General features: G+C 40.1%; 3 protein-coding genes across 4 annotated transcripts; 2 read left to right on the top strand and 1 right to left on the bottom strand.

Moving 5' to 3' along the window:
* The first annotated feature begins 2733 nt into the window (after positions 1-2733).
* On the top strand, positions 2734-10480 carry LOC121529889. Its single transcript, XM_041817912.1, has 4 exons — positions 2734-2890; positions 9974-10021; positions 10089-10252; positions 10322-10480. Exons 1-4 carry the CDS (start codon positions 2734-2736, stop codon positions 10394-10396), a joined length of 444 nt encoding a protein of 147 aa, XP_041673846.1. The 3' UTR covers positions 10397-10480.
* A 2658-nt stretch (positions 10481-13138) lies between these two features.
* LOC108108158 (inositol polyphosphate 5-phosphatase E) lies at positions 13139-17154 on the bottom strand. Its single transcript, XM_017216091.2, has 5 exons — positions 17084-17154; positions 16570-16610; positions 14974-16490; positions 13935-14849; positions 13139-13878 (listed from the first exon to the last, which is right to left on the bottom strand). The coding sequence occupies exons 3-5, from the start codon at positions 16191-16193 to the stop codon at positions 13770-13772; spliced, it is 2244 nt and encodes a 747-aa protein (XP_017071580.1). The 5' UTR covers positions 16194-16490; positions 16570-16610; positions 17084-17154; the 3' UTR covers positions 13139-13769.
* Positions 17155-17667: 513 nt separating this feature from the next.
* LOC108107732 (spermine synthase) lies at positions 17668-23860 on the top strand. Of its 2 annotated transcripts, none has more exons than XM_017215382.1 (4): positions 17668-18028; positions 21136-21244; positions 21609-21731; positions 22460-23860. In XM_017215382.1, exons 1-4 carry the CDS (start codon positions 17744-17746, stop codon positions 23041-23043), a joined length of 1101 nt encoding a protein of 366 aa, XP_017070871.1. In that variant the 5' UTR covers positions 17668-17743; the 3' UTR covers positions 23044-23860. The 2 variants fall into 2 exon arrangements, with proteins under 2 accessions (XP_017070871.1, XP_017070870.1); XM_017215381.1 differs by lacking the exon at positions 21136-21244 and adding an exon at positions 19739-19850.
* The last annotated feature ends 103 nt before the right edge of the window (positions 23861-23963 follow it).

The following is a 23963-nucleotide window of genomic DNA, read 5'->3' as shown; positions in this document are numbered from 1 at the left end:
ATGCTCTTTCACGGAACTTAAAGGACACATTTTGTCCTTTGTGTTTCCTAAAAATACTAAAAATGGAAAAGATTTAAATCGATTTCAGAGGAGTTTTTTAAAACCATATTGCTGGTTATTAAAAATATATTTAACATTGCTATACCCCAAATCAAACATCACTTTGTGGCTCCTAAAATATCCTTAAAATCGCTTAACAATTTTTATGGGAAAAACACCCGAGGGAAAGGCTTTCAAAATTGAATCAGTTCTGAAAATCGTTGACAAAAGTTGATTTTTTATATGGTACTTAAGAATTTCCAGCTCGTAATACTTGCCTTCAGCACTTTGTGTAAACAATAAAAATCAAAAATCAATTTCATGTTCCCATAAAAGAGTCATCATAATACGCAGTCCACAAAGAGTGGCAAATCGCATAATAAACAAAATATATATTTCATGAAAATAAATGTGCATTTGGTTTTATTTTCATAGGACACATGTGTTGACAAAGGCTAAAAGGCGTTATTGAGGTAGCGAGTGCAAAATAAATTGGTTTTTGGGTAGGAAAATGTTAAAAATAATAGTCAGATGATGTGGGAACTAGATTTTGGCAAACTAAATCAATGATTTTGACTTCTGGCATGTGAAACCTAAGCTAGTACTACATAATATTTGGGAATATATATTTTCCAGAGGAGCATCTGTAAACCATCCTCAAAGAGTAAGCAAAAATCAGATTGTACTACCAGTAGTCTGTAAAACTATTTTAGAAGGGAAACCATGGGAAACGCAGATTCTTTGCTGCAAACTTTCCACTTATAATTATGTAAATCGGTGCCCATGAACACGAACATCCTTACCGCAGAGGGCTGCACAAATTGTCGAGCGGCAGATGTCACTCGTTGGCCTTTTGCCTGACCAAACAGTTCAAAGAAGTCACTTGTGGCAGTTGTTTGGCATCATTGGGTTAAGGGGTTTTTGCGGGTTTCCTCGGCCGCCTGTGTTTTGGGTGGATTTTCCACAAAAGGAATGGGTCGCAATCTAAATGCAAATGGATGATGGCCAATGACTAAATGTGAGCCGCTGGCCCCCAAAAAGCCACAAAGACCATAACCAGGAATCTCTCGCATAATACACAGAAACCAAAGGGGGGCAAGAGAGTACCCCGAGAGGGGGGGATTAAATGAGAGGGGAAAGGGGGACTTCACTCAATGTAGTTTCTGTTGGGATTGCCATGTGCATGTGTGTACGTGCCACGTAAGTGTTTGAGTTCGACATTTGGCACAAAATTCATAAATGCTAATTTCAACACATTGCGCATACGCTACAAATATGAATATTTACCATAACTACGCAAACAGACGCACAGGCAGCTCGAAGGCAAATCGACTTCGATTGCCATGGGATCCTTGGAAAAGCATCCAGGACATTCGCATCCTGCCTGCCTCCAACCCCATCTCTCTCTCTCTCACTCTGTCTATCACCAAACAGCCTGGCACTTGCCTTTATCGACCAACACTTTGCTTCGGTTTCAACTTCACTCCGGTTCGGGTTTAATAAAATCCTTTTGCAAAATGAAGCAATTGTGCATTTTAGCCTGCTGCTGCCTTGCATGGATACGAAATCAGCACTGAGAGAAAAAATATACTAAAGTGTAGGATAAATGATAATAATATTATGTCATATGGTCATTGAAAAACGAAAGTTTGGTTTGGGGAATATTTTCAGTGTATATGTAGATGTAGATGTAGATCATGTACTTAGCTTTATAATATTTACATTCCATTTTTACATTCCATTTACATTACATTTTTCTATCTAATTTTCCATTTAAAAAGTATTTCATCCTTAAATATCATGATCTAAAAAACTTTTAAAGTTATTTCTACATTTTCTCTCTCTGTAGAAATGCGAGTATCAATGACTAGGAACAGAAGATGGGGCCAGGTAGTTTTGGGCCTGGCAAATATGCGTCAAAATCGCACAGACGCACAGTTTTTGAATGCCAAATGGAGACGGGATGGGAATGCATTACGTGCATAGGCATACAATAGTCTATATTTGTCTACTTGATGCCACAGATTGAGATTGGTATTGTGCCCTGTGTACCATATTCAGAAACGTAATTGGCCACTTGGCTGCCGACTCATCGAACCGCAGAGAAGGCGCCACTTGCCACTCTTTTGGTTCCGAGTACACATTTCCCTTGCCCCCTGACCACTACACTTTGCTGTTAAATTGAAAATTTCTTTCAATTGAGCCTGCCAATGGCCAACAGACGAGGCCACCACATTATTAGTTCAAACTTGGCCGGGTCATGCGACTAATGAGTTTCTAATAGGCCGGAAAGTGCCTCCTGTAAAGTGTTTCTATCAGCAACTAATGAAAAAAGTCTGTATTTGGCCATATGCTGCTGTAATGATTACTAAAATGGAAAATTATAGTCTTTGTCTTTTACTAATTTGTTCGTCAATATAGTTTTAGAGTTTCACAACCATGTAACAAGGTCTTGGCCCAAACTTAGCTGCTTGAAATTGTCCTTTAGATTCTTTATGATGTGACACTTATGGAGTCTTTTATGATTTACTGAACTTGTTAACCAAACGTTTTGCGAATCACTTTTGTTCCTAAACTTAAATTAATTGTATCTTTATTTAGACATTTGCTCTGGCTGGTCTCGCCCATGAAGTGAGGATGGAAAATTTGAATTGCAAAGCTCGACAGCTGGCGAATCGAACACGAACTACGAGAATGTGTGGTAGCCCCAATCCAATCCCTGCAAGGCTCTTCCTATACATCGTCTTTTGCCAGCTGAGTTTGGCAGGCGAGAGGAGTCATCAGGATCGGAATGAGAATCTGAATCGGCATCAGGACCAGCACCAGTTGACAGGCCAGACACCAAAGGGGCGTAGTTCGAGACAATGAATGTGTAGCTACAGCTGGATGAAGATTGACTTTCGAGGCAAGGTGTTGCCGACTCAAAGCCAAAATCCGATCGGCCCAAAAGTCAAATGCAAATGAGTAAAGCCCAAGTCTCTTAATATGCAAATTTCAAATACATATTTAAAGGGAAATTCAACTTGTCCTTTTGGCTTAACTGCAACATTTTCATAGTCGTAATTTGGGTAAACATAAAATCATGAAAAAATACGAAAATGCATCGCATATTTTTGCATATGACTGGAATGTTTTTCATTATGCTGCCCAATACAGCCAAAAAAAAAAAGAAAGAAAAGCGAACATCAAATGGATGCCAACAGGACGGATGAGTGTTCTATTCCAAGTGGGTGTAGAACCTACACACACACACACTGTAACTCGCGAGCATGTATTAAAAATATCTTGTAGATACTTTACAAGCGGCAGAACTGCGAGTTCAGTAGCTCAAAGCCGAGAAGTTGAGCTCGACGACTTGCCACTAGAAATCGGCTGCAGCATACGGAAGGAATAAGATGTTGGGCTGCAGCCGCTGGAAAAAATGTTTTTATTACATTTCGCGAGCGTATTTTACGCTACTCACGAAATACTTGAAAAGCAGCTAACAGCGCCGAGTCAAAATAAATAAATATCAAGGCGGGGGGAGTGAGTATAATTCCAGGACCCCAACCTGGCGGAAAGGAAACCCCTCTCGCTCTTCCACCATTCTGAACAGGAAAAAATATAGAAAAGAAACCAAAAAAAACATCAGTCACACTCCAGCACAAAGCCACGCGCATCAAAGCGTATTCACAAGTGGTCCTCGGAGCCTTACTGATGATTCTCCAAAGGCTAAAGGATATTTAGCCAGCAGCAGTCCCTTGACTTTCTTTCTATTTTTTATCCCGCGGACCTGAAGGAGTTGTCTAGGAAACTTTCCTGCCAGCTACTCAAGTCGCTGCTCAAGTTGTCGGTTGTGCCCCAGCGCAAATACAACAAGCTGCCAAGGAATCATCAAAAATTCAGCAAAGAAAAAAAATTAAATAGAAAATTGAATAAAATGGGGAAAAGAAATAAAACGAAACCAGATACTTGCCAATGCCTCGCGGATCGGATAGTAAAAAGACGCCTTCAATACATGAACTGCCGCGGATTCAAGTAAATAAGTCTCCAGTTGCATTAGGATATATAAATATTTTAGGTTTGAGGTAACTGATTTGAATTTAATAAGAGAATTTAAATACTCTTAAAAGAAGATAAGTATAAAGTTAGCAAAAGGGAAAGTGATACCTTAAAAATTAAATTAAAACTCTTCATCAAAGCCTTAAATTGTAAGCTTAACGCTATTTTAACGTTATTTTCATAAATAATTATAACAAGCAAAGCTTTAGTAACTTTTAACCAATTATAAAAAAGCTTAAAAACCCCTTTGAGATATTGGCAAGCCATTCCCTCTTGAGAAATTGCGAATACAATCTGACATCGGGATGCGGAATTCGGCGACCAACAAAAGCCCCTGAAAGCCCTTGAGGAGACCTGTCGCCATTTAATACGATTTCTCTGCAGGATCTCCTTGCCACTGGCTTCTTCCTTTGCTGAACGTTTTCCACTCGCGGGTTTTGGCGTTGGCTCTGCGATTTTCTTTTATATTTTTTTTTTTTATTTTTTGTGAATGCAGATTATGTTTTCATTAAATTATGGTAGCTATGGATACTTTTATACAATCCAAAGCTACTTCAAATGCGAGAGTGGTGCGTGCGAAGCAGTTGCGACCCGTCGCCGCAGACTCCGCCCTCCCAGCTCTCCACCATACCTCGGCCCTTTTTCGTCAAAGAGGCAGGACACCCCAAGGAAACGCTAGGATATTGGTATAATAGCAAGGATTGCTAGAGAAAGAAGATGTGAAGCAATGGGTATGGTTAAGGATATCGAGGGTGCAGAGCTCTAGAATAGTCAACGAAAATCGTAAAATCTCCTATTCCAGGACACCCATTTTTCAGCCCACATTCGTATCCTTGCATTTGCATGCATCCTGGTCGCGACATGTGCGAGGCAGTGAAGGTAGGAAGAGGGTTTTGGAGGGCTTGCCGGAGAGATAAAGGCTTTAAATTCTGACAATTATTCAGTATTTTCACCATTAGAAAGACAAAAACGGTCAGAATATAGAATGTCATACCTTAGGTCCAGGCTCGAAAAGTACATTTTTTGAGATTTTTCGTAAATGTTTATGATGTTCAAAAAATGCGAAACCCGGTCTGGCCCGATTTGAGGCTGGAATTTTCAGTATTTTGTCTATAACAAAGCCAATAATGGTCGGAAAATGGAATGTTATATCTCGTTGAGCTTGTTTTTCAATCTATTTTCAAAAGTTTGAAGTCCCATTCAAATCTGAAGGAAAAAATATTTTTGGAATCATCATTTGATGGTACCCCTTAAAAAAATGTAAAATTTGGGAAAAAATAAACTTTTGAAAATCATCACCATAATGACACAGGTAGTTTGTTTGGGTCGTTAGCTTCACAAAACTGTATTTCTTTTGGTTCTGCGCCTTCCTTCCTAGGAAAAAATATCTCAAATTTTACTCAAAAGTTACAATATAAGAATAAAATTTTATGATGTTACCCCTTTCCAAAAATGCGAAAATCGCATTGTCCCGATTTGAGTCTCAAAATATCAGTATTTTCCTCATTACGAAGCCAAGGATAATCGGATCATGGAATGTTATATCTTGTTGAGTTCGTATTTAAATTCCCCGTCGAACTATGTACCACACTCAAAAAGTGCATTTTTTCAGATTTTTCGTAAAATTTTATGATGTTACCCCTTTCCAAAAATGCGAAAATCGCATTGTCCCGATTTGAGTCTCAAAATATCAGTATTTTCCTCATTACAAAGCCGAAGATGATCGTATCATGGAATGTTATATCTTGTTGAGTTCGTATTTAAATTCCCCCGTCGAACTGTGTACCACACACAAAAAGTGAATTTTTTCAGGTTTTTCGTAAAATTTTATGATGTTACCCCTTTCCAAAAATGCGAAAATCGCATTGTCCCGATTTGAGTCTCAAAATATCAGTATTTTCCTCATTACAAAGCCGAAGATGATCGTATCATGGAATGTTATATCTTGTTGAGTTCGTATTTAAATTCCCCGTCGAACTATGTACCACACTCAAAAAGTGCATTTTTTCAGATTTTTCGTAAAATTTTATGATGTTACCCCTTTCCAAAAATGCGAAAATCGCATTGTCCCGATTTGAGTCTCAAAATATCAGTATTTTCCTCATTACGAAGCCAAGGATAATCGGATCATGGAATGTTATATCTTGTTGAGTTCGTATTTAAATTCCCCGTCGAACTATGTACCACACTCAAAAAGTGCATTTTTTCAGATTTTTCGTAAAATTTTATGATGTTACCCCTTTCCAAAAATGCCAAAATCGCATTGTCCCGATTTGAGTCTCAAAATATCAGTATTTTCCTCATTACGAAGCCAAGGATAATCGGATCATGGAATGTTATATCTTGTTGAGTTCGTATTTAAATTCCCCGTCGAACTATGTACCACACTCAAAAAGTGCATTTTTTCAGATTTTTCGTAAAATTTTATGATGTTACCCCTTTCCAAAAATGCGAAAATCGCATTGTCCCGATTTGAGTCTCAAAATATCAGTATTTTCCTCATTACGAAGCCAAGGATAATCGGATCATGGAATGTTATATCTTGTTGAGTTCGTATTTAAATTCCCCGTCGAACTGTGTACCACACTCAAAAAGTGCATTTTTTCAGATTTTTCGTAAAATTTTATGATGTTACCCCTTTCCAAAAATGCCAAAATCGCATTGTCCCGATTTGAGTCTCAAAATATCAGTATTTTCCTCATTACAAAGCCGAAGATGATCGTATCATGGAATGTTATATCTTGTTGAGTTCGTATTTAAATTCCCCGTCGAACTATGTACCACACTCAAAAAGTGCATTTTTTCAGATTTTTCGTAAAATTTTATGATGTTACCCCTTTCCAAAAATGCCAAAATCGCATTGTCCCGATTTGAGTCTCAAAATATCAGTATTTTCCTCATTACAAAGCCGAAGATGATCGTATCATGGAATGTTATATCTTGTTGAGTTCGTATTTAAATTCCCCGTCGAACTATGTACCACACTCAAAAAGTGAATTTTTTCAGGTTTTTCGTAAAATTTTATGATGTTACCCCTTTCCAAAAATGCCAAAATCGCATTGTCCCGATTTGAGTCTCAAAATATCAGTATTTTCCTCATTACGAAGCCAAGGATAATCGGATCATGGAATGTTATATCTTGTTGAGTTCGTATTTAAATTCCCCGTCGAACTATGTACCACACTCAAAAAGTGCATTTTTTCAGGTTTTTCGTAAAATTTTATGATGTTACCCCTTTCCAAAAATGCGAAAATCGCATTGTCCCGATTTGAGTCTCAAAATATCAGTATTTTCCTCATTACAAAGCCGAAGATGATCGTATCATGGAATGTTATATCTTGTTGAGTTCGTATTTAAATTCCCCGTCGAACTATGTACCACACTCAAAAAGTGCATTTTTTCAGATTTTTCGTAAAATTTTATGATGTTACCCCTTTCCAAAAATGCGAAAATCGCATTGTCCCGATTTGAGTCTCAAAGTATCAGTATTTTCCTCATTACAAAGCCGAAGATGATCGTATCATGGAATGTTATATCTTGTTGAGTTCGTATTTAAATTCCCCGTCGAACTGTGTACCACACACAAAAAGTGAATTTTTTCAGGTTTTTCGTAAAATTTTATGATGTTACCCCTTTCCAAAAATGCGAAAATCGCATTGTCCCGATTTGAGTCTCAAAATATCAGTATTTTCCTCATTACGAAGCCAAGGATAATCGGATCATGGAATGTTATATCTTGTTGAGTTCGTATTTAAATTCCCCGTCGAACTGTGTACCACACTCAAAAAGTGCATTTTTTCAGGTTTTTCGTAAAATTTTATGATGTTACCCCTTTCCAAAAATGCGAAAATCGCATTGTCCCGATTTGAGTCTCAAAGTATCAGTATTTTCCTCATTACGAAGCCAAGGATAATCGGATCATGGAATGTTATATCTTGTTCAGTTCGTATTTAAATTCCCCGTCGAACTATGTACCACACTCAAAAAGTGCATTTTTTCAGATTTTTCGTAAAATTTTATGATGTTACCCCTTTCCAAAAATGCCAAAATCGCATTGTCCCGATTTGAGTCTCAAAATATCAGTATTTTCCTCATTACGAAGCCAAGGATAATCGGATCATGGAATGTTATATCTTGTTGAGTTCGTATTTAAATTCCCCGTCGAACTGTGTACCACACACAAAAAGTGAATTTTTTCAGGTTTTTCGTAAAATTTTATGATGTTACCCCTTTCCAAAAATGCGAAAATCGCATTGTCCCGATTTGAGTCTCAAAGTATCAGTATTTTCCTCATTACGAAGCCAAGGATAATCGGATCATGGAATGTTATATCTTGTTGAGTTCGTATTTAAATTCCCCGTCGAACTATGTACCACACTCAAAAAGTGCATTTTTTCAGATTTTTCGTAAAATTTTATGATGTTACCCCTTTCCAAAAATGCGAAAATCGCTCTGTCCCGATTTGTGTCTCAAATATCAGTATTTTCCTCATTACGAAGCCAAGGATAATCGGATCATGGAATGTTATATCTTGTTGAGTTCGTATTTAAATTCCCCGTCGAACTATGTACCACACTCAAAAAGTGCATTTTTTCAGATTTTTCGTAAAATTTTATGATGTTACCCCTTTCCAAAAATGCGAAAATCGCATTGTCCCGATTTGAGTCTCAAAGTATCAGTATTTTCCTCATTACGAAGCCAAGGATAATCGGATCATGGAATGTTATATCTTGTTGAGTTCGTATTTAAATTCCCCGTCGAACTATGTACCACACTCAAAAAGTGCATTTTTTCAGATTTTTCGTAAAATTTTTATGATGTTACCCCTTTCCAAAAATGCGAAAATCGCATTGTCCCGATTTGAGTCTCAAAATATCAGTATTTTCCTCATTACAAAGCCGAAGATGATCGTATCATGGAATGTTATATCTTGTTGAGTTCGTATTTAAATTCCCCGTCGAACTGTGTACCACACACAAAAAGTGAATTTTTTCAGGTTTTTCGTAAAATTTTATGATGTTACCCCTTTCCAAAAATGCGAAAATCGCATTGTCCCGATTTGAGTCTCAAAATATCAGTATTTTCCTCATTACGAAGCCAAGGATAATCGGATCATGGAATGTTATATCTTGTTGAGTTCGTATTTAAATTCCCCGTCGAACTGTGTACCACACTCAAAAAGTGCATTTTTTCAGGTTTTTCGTAAAATTTTATGATGTTACCCCTTTCCAAAAATGCGAAAATCGCATTGTCCCGATTTGAGTCTCAAAGTATCAGTATTTTCCTCATTACGAAGCCAAGGATAATCGGATCATGGAATGTTATATCTTGTTCAGTTCGTATTTAAATTCCCCGTCGAACTATGTACCACACTCAAAAAGTGCATTTTTTCAGATTTTTCGTAAAATTTTATGATGTTACCCCTTTCCAAAAATGCGAAAATCGCATTGTCCCGATTTGAGTCTCAAAATATCAGTATTTTCCTCATTACGAAGCCAAGGATAATCGTATCATGGAATGTTATATCTTGTTGAGTTCGTATTTAAATTCCCCGTCGAACTATGTACCACACTCAAAAAGTGCATTTTTTCAGATTTTTCGTAAAATTTTATGATGTTACCCCTTTCCAAAAATGCGAAAATCGCTCTGTCCCGATTTGTGTCTCAAATATCAGTATTTTCCTCATTACAGACCCAAAAATGTTCGGAATTTGGAATGTAATACGTCGTTGAGCTTGTATTTGAATCTATTTTCGAAATATTCAAGTGGCGTTCAAATCTGAAGAAAAAAATATTTATTCAATTTTTCGAAAAAATGATGATGGTACCCCTTACAAAAAAGTGAAATTTGTCAAAAAATTTAATTTCCGAAAATCAATGCCATACCCACATAGAAAGTTTGCTTGGGTCGTTAGCTGCTCAAAACAATCCTCCTTATAGCTGTGAGTCTTATTTTGACAGAGTTATAAGCATAATAATAGTAAAAATATCGGAAATTTCGCTAAAAAGTTGTAATCTGCGTACGAAGCAGTTGGGACCCGTCGCCGCAGGCTCCGCCCTCCCAGCTCTCCACCATACCACTCCCTTTTTTCGTCAAAGAGGCAGAACACCCCAAGGAAATAGGAAGAATTGCTAGAGGAAGATATGAAGCAATGGGTATGGTAAAGGATATGGTGGGTGCAGAGCTCAAGAATAGTCAACGAAAATCGTAGTTTATTTTTTTACATTTACTCCTATTCCAGGACACCCATTTTTCAGCCCACATTCGTATCCTTGCATTTGCATGCATCCTGGTCGCGACATGTGCGAGGCAGTGAAGGAAGAGGAAACGGAATAGCCATCTTCCAATCTCCTTACAAGAGGTACATCAGCTTTATATAGGAGGCTTTCACATCCTAGCGAAGATTTAAATTAGAAATACCCTTACGTTTTTGGAAGTTTTAAGCAATTTCAAGTATATATTTTGAATTTTTATTAATTACTCAATATTTTTAAATATTTTGAAAGAATATTTAAAAATTCGGTTTAAAAATTTTCCTTATTTTTTCATGCTAAATTGACACGATGCTTCCCAGTCTGTAAGTGAGTTGTGTGTGAGTTTTCCTTCTCTTTTCCTGGTGTTGTTGTTAGTGCGGCACGTACATTTATTACTTTTCCCTTTCTCCCCGCTTCTACACGCACACACACAGTCTCTTTTAAACGTTGGAGGCAAGTGCGATTCGCAGTCTCCTGCAGATGCATGCAAAGCGGTTTTCATTTTTTATTGCGAAAATGTAACGTGCCGCATGCGAATTGGTTGCTTTGACTTGCCACCACCCGTACTTTTGGAGCAGTCCTCCTGCCAAGGGAAAAAGTCACTCCGGCAGCCTTTTTGGCACCGCCATCGCTTTTAATGTTAACTTTTTCTGTGCCCCACTTGCGAAGAAAATATGAAAAATATTCGTAATAGAGTTGTTTGAAATGTACAATAAGCATTCAAGTGGCTTCGCCGAATGCCGGCTATATTCCGAAAGGGGAGTTATCCGGGAGGATGAGGTCTTCAGAATGCGATATCACGTATGGGAAGTGCCGCTAATGTGGAGCCGGAACTGTGACGAGAAACTGACGAAGAGGAAATGGGCCGCATTACACGTTTTGGGTATCTTATTCCTGAATTTATTAAGGTTTTTATAAAATTATAGCACTTTAAATACATTTAAAAACAAATATTAATATAAAATATATATTAAAGTCCTTAATCTTTTTAATTTAAGAATCCTTTCCCTGAACCATAAAAAGAGAGCTTAGCAAACATGTGAAAACGCTCAAAATATAACCTATATAACCACCTTCTATCTAAGAAGGCCATCTATAAAATTACGCATACGCACCGCCGGCCCACTGTCTCTCTATGCAAGACACCTAAAAGACTCCCATCCATCAAGCCGACTCCCTTCAACGTTCCCTAGTGCATCCGTATCCGTGGCATCTCGCAGTTACATATGAAAAAGTTCAGTCTGCGACGGTGCAAACGAGTGCCTGAGATACGAGTAGGGAAAATTTTTAATAATTTCTGCATCTCCGGCGCTGTGAATGAAAATGGTTGCTTTGATGGCGGCAGCAGCGTAACTAACAATAAAACTTTTTAGTGTGAAGCGGCGAGGACAAAAATATGGACACATATGAAGTCATAAAGTCATATTAACACGTACGAATGCGCACAGGATATTAATGTTCCCTGCACAGACACACACACACACACACACTCTCAAATCATAACTATGAGGACAGACAAAAGGGGCACAGTTTTTTATATTCACCAAGATGCACCCGACTAATATAATTTCATATATTGTGGTTAAATTTTCGCACCGGCCCTGCACTCGGAAACGGAAATGAGCTTCAGCTTTGTTCCGACTTTTCATATACAATATTATTTTGCAAGCCGCCGCAAACTAATTTCAGCCAATGCCCGAAGGCAAAACCAAAAAGAATGTATTGCAGCAAAAACTTTATGAATTACAGCAGCAGCAGCGGTAGCAGTAGCAGAAAAAACAATAATAGCGCACCGCCCAGCAATGCCATCCGCTGACCACAACGGAAAAAACTGCATCCGAAATTGTTTTTCGGTTTTTTTAAACAAATTCCCTGGCCCGCATAAGGGTGCCGTGGGTTATCATGGGTGGCACTCAAAGCGGAAATGGCCAATACAAACGGATTGAAGTCCGTCTGGCAGGGCCATTTTAATCACCGACTTCTTCAAAATCGTTTTCGAAAACGGATTTTTGACAAGTGGTTGGAACACTTGAATGGACATGCGAGATGGGATTGATATTTTTCATTTCAAACTAAACCTCATTTTAAAATTATTCATTGGTTCCACACTTTTTGTTAATTTAAGTAAAAGTTGTTGATTTTTTTAGTAAACGTAGCCTTGTTCTAAGAAGTGACCACATTAATACATATTTTACAATTTTACGCCAGTATCAAAAATGTCATAAAAGAAAACCATAATTATTAATAACATATTCCTGCAATACTCACCAGTTTCATGATCCGCCCTCGCTAGCCGAACTCTCACACGCACATACAGTAACCACAAATGGCAACCAGCTTTTCTGGGCTGGTGCTGCAGTTGCAGGACGAGGTGGGTGCAAATGGGGGGCAGTGCTAGTAGGAGGTAGGAGACCGCGAGGCCACTTGTTTGGCGCACAAGTGGCGGTGCCAGTGGCTGTGCGACTGCAGTATGGCCATCGAGCGCCATCCAATCGCCATAGCCATGGCCATAGCCATCCAATAAATTGCTGCCCCCGGAGTGTGTCCGATGGCAACCAACTCAAGTTGAAATTGGTCAAAAGTTTAACATATTTGCGTGTGTGTATGCGAGTGGCGTATTGGTAGCCACTGGGAAGGGAGAAGTTGGTCGTTCTGGTCGTTTTTGGCGCATTTTCGGGGAATAAACGACCCCGCCTTTGTTCGTGTGGAGTGCCTCCCTTTGCTGTTTTGGTGTTTAAGTAAGGAGTAAGGAGAACTCAGCCGTTTAATCGTTTAATAAAAGTAAACAAAAAGTTAACGCTTGCTTAAAACAAATTAAAAACTTCATTTGGTTTGCAAATTATAAAAATAATCAACTTCACTATACATAATTCAACAGTAACTCTTACAAAAACTAAATAGAATTAAATAATAGAACTAACAATAAATATTAAATTATTTCAACAAGTAATAAAGCTCATCTTTCAGATTCATATTGTATATTTACTGCTAGTTTAGATTTAGATTACACATTCAAAGTAATTCATAGTTCGATTTCATTTCAATATTTGACTAAACTTTAACTAACAGATTTTTAGTTTAACTACGGACTAGGCTTGTGCTTCAGAGTAGAGGTACAGAATTGTTGCTCGAGTATGTATTCAATAATCTCATAAGGAACGTATTACGACTAAGGCCTCGAGGCGAAAGGCAGCGCCTAAGAACTACCGCAGCATTGCAGGGTAAGTCATGGTTAAAACGTTATTTAGGTATCCGACTGCGCACTAGATAACGATCTAATCGGTGTAATACAAGGCGTCACACAACCGTAGGAAAGCTTTGACTAGCACTTAGAGATTCGAGTAAATGACTACACAGATTCCACTGTGGCTGAATGGCTAACAGGAAACCAGCTGCATGCTCACTATTTCTATCTTTGGTTATTATCTCAGTAGTTTACTGTAGCACACATACGGCAGAGGCGCCGGAGTATTGGTTATTCAAGCGCCGACGCATCCCCTCCAGATAAATATCTCGACTAAAGAGGCCAGCAGCCAAAGGAATCCTGAAAATAAAGGATAATGATAAAAACAGTGCTATCTTATATGATTGGAAACTTACGCATCGGTTCCCGCACGGATGAGGGTTCGGAAGAGTGCCCACACTGGCTTGTGATCCGAGGTGGTTATCGATGGCACGGAGTCGTAAAGTAAACACTGTACATGGGGCTGCGTTGGCGTGGACACACCCGGCACAAGAGTCTGCCGACGGATAACTAGTCCTTGCATTTGACGGTACTTGTAGAGGATGCGATCCGTATAAGCGGGAGCCCGCTGTTTTGATGAAGTATCAAAGTTCTGACTGCCTGGATCGTACTTGTACGTGGGTGGAAATGTGATATTTGCCTCCATAAATCCCCGGAAGGCAGCGCCATCCGCTAGAACGGAAGTCAATTGATCCGTGTGCATATAGCCGTGCGGCAAGTGCGACGGCAACGGGAACTTGGTGTTCTGAATCCACTCGAGTAGCTTCTCCCGTGGCTCGCCAAGCCGAAAGTTAAGATCGCCGCACCAGAAGACATTGTCAAAGTTCTGCGTAACATCCTTGTTCTTATGCCGCAGATTTGGCAAATTGCGAGGCAAGTCCAGAGCATTGATGATCCTCTTCACATCCGACACCCGCTCCTTCACCTTTTGCTGGTGCGCCGTTAAATGCGAAGTCACGAACAGCATGGAAGTTCCAAACAGGCAAAAGGATATGGCCACTGCTCCCTTTGTCCGAAAGGCGGATCCTGTGCGCACCGACATAGAGGCATCTTCAGGAACCGAGCAGTACCAGATCAGATCGCGTCGCATGTACACTGCGAGGTGGAGAGTACCCAAAGTTGTGGCGTGGAAGAGTACGTGCGAGGGACCAAGGGTCTCTTGTATGGTGACTTCCCACTCGTAGCGGTCAGGCGTAGATTCTTGGGTTCCCATTACCACAATATCGGGTACGTGCTCCACATTGGCTGGCAGCACAAAGTCATTTAGTTGCCTGCAATCAAAGAAAATTACAATTTATACAAATTCGAAATTCGAAAATTCTTAAACGTGATATAAAGTGGAATTCCTGCATGCAATTTCTCGCTTTATTATATTGCATTTTTGTTTATACTCACTTGGGTGGACTGTGTCCATTCATGTTCCAAGTACCCACAAAAATGGTGACCTCCTTTTGTGGCAACACGCGGCTTAGTTCACTGGGCCCTAAGAGCGACGACGATCCAAGCCTGCCATCTAAGTAACTCCGTTCCCTAGCCTTTTCTGCCGGGATGAGGTTCAATGCATGGGCTGCCATCAAAGTTTGGCGGGCCAGATTAGATCCCGATCCCTGACGTTGAAGGGTCATATTCTCGTGAGACATGAACCTAACGCCGGGCTGCTCCTGTATAGGTTCTATTCCATCTGGATGAGTGGCAATATTGGGCGAGGACATGTGCTGCGGTGTAGTGGCTCTTTTAATGTCTCCTGGCTCCTCGGCGGCCTGAAGAGGTGGTAACTCCTGTCCAGGTGGATACAATTTTAAACGCAGTCGGGAACGACAAGCTGACACTGCCATTGGCCGGATGGGTGATCTATTTTGCAGGCTTTCACTCCGCACCACCGAAGCGCTAGCCGCAGCCGGGCTGCATTGGGCAAAGAACGTTTTACTAGCCACCGGTGACTCTGGAGCACTGGCACACTCGCTGGACGGACGCGGTCGGTGTGAGGATCCTTCGCTGGAGTGCAACGAAACCGAATTGTTATCCACCATACTCCAGCTTAACGAAAGGTTGTCGCGCCGCAAAACGCTGTTGCTATCCGGTATGGAGTTGTACCGTACGGTGACCGGCGGCGTCATAGGTTTCTTTTCGGCCTTGCAGCACAGGCTAAACTGGTGACTAAATCTATTATGATTTGGCGATCGGTGTTTGGGCGACTTGCGCCGCATCACCACATCGGCTCCTCCATCGCTCTGGGAACCCGCATCCGAACTATGTCGGTGCGAGTGATTCTTTCCCTTTGAGGAACTTGGCTTGGCGCGCCTGTGGAAGCTGATCAGCCCGCTGTGCGACTTCTCCAGCGGCAGTGTTTGGCTCTTGTGGGTGCTGCCATTGTTATTTACATGGTTTCCTGAGGTATCCGCACTGCACTTGGCGAAGCTCACATCGTACTGTCCACAGGCGGACACTGGTCTTTGTTGAAGTCGTGGCGATTCTGGAGTAACGGGATGAGGTTCCACTTTACTGGGTCGTTTGCTCAATAAACCGAATAGGGAGCCAGCGGATTTGTGACCAGATCTGGGACTACTGGTGGTACTGGTTATCCGCTCCTCACTTCCCGCGCTGCTGTGCTGCATGTTGGCTTTAGTCAGAACAAAATGACACTATCATCTAGGGTACTAAGTGGTCATCATGCCCGCCTTTTGTTAAGTTAATTTGCGCTATCTGTTGGATCTCTCGAACCCAGCTCATTGTGCTATGGCCTCTGTCCGCTGGCCATATAAATAGTAAAGCCAGACGTCATCGAGCACAATGCAAATGCGACTTTGGTCCGGCGTTTTTGGCTGGTCGCAATGCAAATTATTTTGGGCCCAGCGATGACGTACACGAAATCAGGCTAATTGGGTTGGCTGGCGGGGATTGCGTGCGCGGGCCTGTAAGATTTTAATGAAGGCAAACATTTAAGTGGGTTGGTTAACACACCAAGGGTATAATACACTTGTGTACACTCACCTGAAGGCAAATAAATACATAGGGGATCCTTGGGGCCAGAGCTGAAAGGATTCAGAAAATCAATATGCTGGGTAATAACTGTGGCGACACCACCGCGATATAAAAAAAAAAGAGGAAATAAAAAGGGGAGGATTGTGGGCGATTTGGGGGGTGGTTGGGCCAAGAAGGGTGGCGGTCTCTGCTGACGACGTAACAACATTGGCATGCTGCGGCGCCCACACATCTGAGCACTCAACATCTGAACACGGGCACAATGCTCGTCGTCTGCTGTTTCGATTCTCTGGGATCGAGAGATTTATAATTAGCAGACCATTGTTGCCGCCAGTAGCCTTGTTGTTTTTGTTTGGTTGGCCTACGTCTAGCATAAAAGCAGCAACAACACACACGACATTCAAGTTCAGGTTCAGGTTCGCAAGGAATCCACTTCTGGTTTGTTTTTCTATCTTTCTCACTGTGTATTGTATGTTTATATTTTGCTGTAATCTATGAGATTTATGTAATTTTAATGCTTTACCGCTTTTTGATGTTGTTTACAGCCGAAATGATGGAGCAAGTGCGGACCGTACCGTGGGAACTGCGATTTAGGGGTGGCCAAAGTGGGTTGCCAAAATCCGATAAGTGGCATCAATCATCGATAGCTGCGGGGGTGGTTTGTATCATTAGTGCTACGAAAATATTCCAATTATTTTAAACATTAGATCTGATTCATTTTATGCAAACAGCCCATATATTCGCAAACATAAAATAACAGTGGATATATAAAAGCTTTAAAATTTTAAACTTGTTGCACTTATATGCTAAATATTAAATTCTTACTAATATTATTTAAAACAAACTTCGAAAAATAAAATACTATTAAACTTTTAAAAAAGCTTAATAGTGATTATCAGTGAAAAAACAAATAAATTAATCATTGCCTTTAAATCGCGCGCCCAAACCAATTAGAATCGATATGAGGTTGTGGCTCTCAAAAAATATCGGTAGGAAAATACCGATAGAATAATATATTGATAACGTTTTTAGTATATACTTTCCAAATTTGCGGCCACACCAGAGCGCAATCGAAATCGACTTGCTATCGGTGCTTGGAACTTGCATCACTAGTATTTCGTTTTGGTCGGGACGCGGTTCAACTTTTCGGTTCTGCTTTACGGACTTGCGCGAGTTTAACACCATGGCAGCCCAGACTATATTGTTTGATTTTACGCTTGACAAGGATAAAACAGCAGACGAGGAAGCCCGCCAGAAGGTCGCCAAGATCCTGCGTAACGAGCTGGAGCAGGTTTTTCCCCAGCTGGTATTGGCCTACTCAATGGAGTCGCCGGAGAACGGTTACTTTGCGGTCCTGCACGAGAACAAGGACACGGTGATTACCTGCCGGATCTTCCAGCACGGCCTGCTGACTCTCAACATAGAGTACTTCCTGCCCGACGGCAAGGAGCCCATCATATCCTTTGACGTATGTAGGAAGTCCTATGAAAATTCTTTAAAAAAATCTAAAGTAACACCAAACAAATTGAAAACACCACCCACATTTTACTTCCCCACCCCGTTTCCGTGTCGCGACTGATTAGATTGGGAAAGGGCTTTCCACCTACCGGCTAAAATTGATTTTCCGCGTACTTGCATTAGGGAATTGTTTCGTATATACGTATATGTGTGGGTGTCGGTGTGTGTATGAAATGGGGGCGGGTGGGTGTGTATGTTTGTGCTCTTGACCATTTCCCAGTGCCTCAAATCCCCGGCACTTGGTCAGGGTCAGTTTGTCTGTCCTTGGCCTCAAGTGGCCCCCATCCAACACTTTCCCTTATTGTATTATCTAACACCTCTGAAGCACACATAGCATCGAATTTGCAGCTAGGCTTTGCTAGGTTAACTCTCATTCGCAGTCCCGTTTTTCTTACGCTTTTTGGGCGACGCACGTGGGTTTGATTCTAGATCTATTGATTGACGCGCCTATGGGCATGGTTCTTATACAATAACTACAAAGAAACACAGCCTATTAAATTATTGTCAAATATAGGCAGGAAAAAGCTCCAAATTTACACCCTTTCATTCACTTTATTTATAGCAAATAAAGTATGCGGTCTATTTCTCGCAACACCCATACGTTTTTACACCATGTATGCCTATAATCCCATAGGCAAACATTTTAAAGTGCGATTATAACCACTAGCTCTTAATGTCTAAAGAAATCACGAGGTATACGAAAAGAAAACATTGAACTTGAGAAATGGAAAATTGAAGAGTTTATTTATTATTTCGAATTTGATTTGTCATTTATTTAAGTACATCTAAAATGGCACAAAATGAAGACCCGGCCCATGTTTGTCTATACACTTGTAGACTAAACAATTGAGGGCAAAATAATAGAAACAATATAATTTAAAAGTTTTCAGTGCTTTTAATCAATTATTAAAAAAACTATCTTTCTAAACATTTTATTAGATTACAACCATTTTTCGTTAGTTAACTTTTTTAAAATTAAAAAACGAAATTGTTGAAGAAATTAAGTAAGTCTAAAAGATATTTTAAAACTAATAAAAAGCTAAATTAAATTATGTTATCGGAAAAAAATATGTCTGGTTGAACACATGTCTTAAGGAATGTAGACGTAATCTATACCTCAAAGCTAGCATTGAAGTCGAATTATTTTTCCTGAGAATATTTAAAATACCAGTATGCTAATTTATTGCGAACAACTGTTCCCTTTATGTGTATGGAACTTTCCTAATCTATGTAGCCGGCATCGTCTGTTTACGATTGCTGGTTGTTGGTTTGATTTCGCAAACCGCGTGCGGCCACTAAGCCTTCTATTGTAATTTTTGCTATTTTGCAATATTCCCAGCACAAACGTCGCCGACACTTGCATATTTGCATGGCTCACCAATATATATTCCCTTTTTCGTGCCGTTCTGTTCACTTTCCTTTTTCATAAGTATCAAGTATTTCGACTAAAAATAGTTTTTGTTGGGCCGGGGCTGCCTGTGTCGTTTTTGGTGTGAGTGGTGGGCCGTTCGAAGAGTTTCCCGCTTGCCGGTTGAAGGTCACCTTCCATTATATTTTTTATTTAGTCATTGTATGCCTTACCAGCTGCCCTACAGCCCCGCATCGACATCCGCCGTTCAAGGATTAAAAAAAAAAATAAAAAAGGAAATTACCATTGCAGACCATGCGCACAGTGGAACTGATTTTGCGGCAGAAATTTGATTCCGATCGATCAAAGTACTTGCCTCCGATTAAGCGCGGTGGATATATCGACATATACATGACTAGCTCAGGTTGGTCGAACTTAACAAAAACTTATCCAGTTTAGCTCCCATAGTTCCATTTGCAATAAATATATATATAAACATTTAATCGAATCTCACTTTACATACAACCTACAATATATATGCCGAAATTCTCTTTAAAAATTCCACTGCAGAATCTAGAACACCTGTGCAGTTTTTCCACTAGAATTTCCGATTGCCGCCACCACTGCAAAAATATCTAAAAACAAAAAAAAAAACATAAACAAAAAATGAAAAAGAAAACCCTCATGTCTATCACCTGAATTAGGCACCTGCCTGGGCCACCGTATCTCAGACGCCTGTAAATTCACCAAGTCGCCATTCCCACTAAAGAATTTGAAACGCCTCGTATTCTGTGCACATTTTCCACGGCCACAGATCATGTTAGCCTAGTGTGTTTCCTCCTAGGGGGATTACTTCTCTAGGCAGTTCCTTGCATGCTAGTTTGTCCTTTGTCTTTCAACTGGTCCTTGTATCTTTCCGCAGTGATGCCAATCTCATCCTGCTTTTTAGATATGATTTTTAGTTTTCCCTTGCCTTTAAAATTCTTTTTTTATGCTTAAGGATGGTTATTAATTTTAAATTGATAATAATATAAGTTAATTAAACGAAAAAGTCTTTACTTAATTGATCTATCTTACCACCCGATGAGTTAGTTTTTCATTTCCCAATTTTAATTTTAAGAAATCTTTTTTCCGTAAAGTTTTTCACTTGTTTGGAAACCGTTTTTTTTTTTAACTTTTTGGTATTGTTCTAAAAAAAACTTTGATTATTTTTATTTAGCTTAAAAATAAACTTGTTTAAGGAAATACCTCTTAAATTTTCCGCTATAGAAGTTTCCAGTTTTCCTCCCTTATTTTGATAAAGCTCTTTGGCATCACTGCAATTTAGCATACCGACTTTTTTGAGGTTATTTTTAATTTGAATTACTTTTTATTTCCATATCTAATCCATCGACACTCTCGACTCGATCATCGATCATCATGAATAACCGCTGCCACATCTCCTGGACCAAAAATTACACCAAAAAATTGCGTCGAACTGTGAAATAAATGTGTAAAATATTGAATTATATTTACGCCCTAAACTCACACATGTCTCACCTGCCCCGCCTTGAAATCGATCTCGTACTCGCTCCTCGTCGTACGCTCGCTCATATATTGGTTCCTGAACTATCAACTACTACTAACAACAACACCTATACCACCACAACAACAACATCACGCTCTTGAAAAAAATAATCAAAAAAAAAAACACCGGCGAACATCTACAGAGCGGTAAGAGCCTGGAGAACGTCCTGGCAATCAAATTGAAGGCCATCAAGGCCCAGAAGCTGCCGACGCTGAAGCGCGGCGATGTCTCCAGGTACTTCCCATCGTCAGGTAAGGCAATCCCAATCCGTTTGGTTACCCATATTGCAAATAGAGCAACTACTACTCGTACTACCGCTACTGTATATCATCCGAACTGTGTGATCGTATGATCGTTGAGCGTATGCAGCACCACCGAGCTGATGTTATCAGAGTTCTTCTAGTGGCACCCAGCATGATAGATCATTTCAGCCATTTCAATCTTCTGATTTTCCGCATCTCTTTTGTTTCCCGTAAGAGTGCATTCGTTTTTGTCTTAACTTCTATCTCTCTGCATGCGCTGCCTAACAATTGAGCCAAAATCAGTAATAGTAATCAATATCGCATATAATCTGTGGCCATTGAGGCATCACTAATCTATTGCACTCTTTCCCAGATGAGCGCATCATCGAGTATGATATCGACAAGGTTGTGTTCGAAGCCCGTTCGCCCTTCCAAAAGATTCAAATCATGCACTCGAAGACGCTGGGAAACATGCTGCTGCTGGACGAACTGCAGAGTAAGTATAGTTAGTATAAGTACTATATTTTCTCATGGATGCGCGAACGGTGTCAGGGTCACCAATCGATTGGTGGTTGTGCCGCATTAAAGGGCACGTGCTATGCCTGAAAACAGGACGTTTTACATGTGGATGCGGTGTTCAAAGCATATTTTTTTGTTTTTTGTTTAATCACAAAACTTAAGCGTTATACAGTTTTGCAAAAAATAAATATTCAATGTCACGGCAGTTTTCATTAACTAATAAATTTTGAATGTCACGCTATTTACTAGTTTATGTATATGTAACATATATGTATAATGTTATCAGGAAGGTAATTAACCAATGTTGATAACTAAAGATCAATTAATTAGTGTGCTGCCCAGGGAAAATGTCGTTATTTCGACTCGTGTGCCCGTAATCTGTTCCCTGATAGATAAAATGTGGAGGTCACTTACTAGGGCGTCGTGTCTGATGTACCAAGGAGCATTTGCAATTAAGCGCGAAGGCCCGGTTTTGAGCTCTTTGAACGTTAGCAAACAATCGGGCTTCCAAAGCTTAGAGCGACAAGTAACTGATATCTTCAGAGTCTGCTGTTTCCATGTGCGTCGCTTGTCTAGGATCACCCCCATGCAATGGGGCAGAAGGGGTCCGCAGAAAAGTCGTCTTAATGCCAAACATCACTTTTTTGACTTTTGACACTTTTTAAATAGTACAAAAAACTAATTGTATAACTTGTACCTCCACAGATATTGCTGAATCCGATTTAATCTACACGGAGACCCTAATGTGCCGTGGTGTGGAGAACTACGAGGGCAAGGAGATCTGTATTCTGGGTGGCGGAGATGGCGCCTTGCTTTACGAGTTACTCAAAGAGAATCCCAAGCATGTGGTGATGCTAGAGATCGATGAGCTTGTGATGCAAACTTGCAACAAATACCTCAGCGTGATCTGTGGCGATGTATTGGAAAAACGCAAAACCGACCAGTATGAGATAATCGTCGGCGACTGTGTGGAATACTTGAAAAAGTTCACCGCCGAGGGCCGCAAGTTCGACTATGTATTTGGAGATCTTACGGATATTCCCATTACCGAGGCCCCGGAGGGTGAGACTTGGGATTTTATCCGTACTATTTTCGAGCACTCGTTCAATGTACTGAAGCCTGATGGAAAATATTTGACTCATGGCAATGGGTCTACCTGCCAGGTTCAACTGCGTCTCTTCGAGGAGCAGTTGGAATTACTGCGCCCCAAGGTGAAGTTCACCACAACCAAGGCGTTTGTGCCATCGTTCATGGAAGAGTGGCTCTTCTACCAAGTGACCTTCGCCTGACAAGCTCAGGTGGATCCGCCAGCAGCAGCAGTAGATACTTCTAGCGCACCACCAACCGCCACTCACACACCAGCATCACACAGCATCACAAGTCAGGAATCACAAACCGTCGGAGAGATGATCCAGTTGCACTCCTACACAGTCACCCTCCATGGAGCAGCAGCCGGAGTTCAGAAGGATAAGGATAAGGAGAAAGATAATAGGAATGTGGGGCAATTGAAACCACGACCAAGGCGTCGAAAGAAGCGTGTACACTATCACCACACACTGGTTTCTTAGTCCCCAGTTAATGTTTAATCGAAAGCACAAGAGCTAATCGCCACCATCGAAACCATCGCAACAAGACCGAAACAAAAGATAAAACACGCACTTCCAATGGCTGTTACTTACAATTGAAAACCAAACCAAATACTGAACCCAATTCGTTTATGCTTAAGTTAGGCTTTAGTTCCGTTTTCTCGTCCACTGATTGATTTTCAATGCTAAAATTAAGTCAAAAGTACAACCTTTAAGCAATTTAACAGGCTAAATAACTTATATATTCGTGTGTTTATTTGAATTACGCCTAAGCATAGCATGTTGGCCAACTATTTGTAATATTTCGTATAACGTGTAAATCTATAATATGTAGAGCATATGTTTAGTTATCCATTAACGAGCTAATTGAAGCGGGGAACTCCCGATCGAGAATGTGTGCATGAGGGTGTGAGGAAGCGTAGCAGAAAACACCAACTTTTATTGCTGTAATAACGATTAATACCAAAACATTTTAAACGAGAAAACTAAAAAGTAAATAAATAGTCGTATGCAGAAAAAATCCATCCTTGTTTTTATTGGGTTGGTTATGGTTTTTATGACATAAAAACATTTTTTTAATGATAGGAAAGAAATATTACTCATACGCAGTGTTTTCTTATCTT

This window comes from Drosophila eugracilis, unplaced genomic scaffold, assembly GCF_018153835.1.
Source record: "Drosophila eugracilis isolate 14026-0451.02 unplaced genomic scaffold, ASM1815383v1 contig_2088, whole genome shotgun sequence".
NCBI classification, from domain to species: domain Eukaryota; kingdom Metazoa; phylum Arthropoda; class Insecta; order Diptera; family Drosophilidae; genus Drosophila; species Drosophila eugracilis.
Note: the sequence above shows the minus strand (reverse complement) of the source record. Positions and strands in the feature narration are given on the sequence as shown.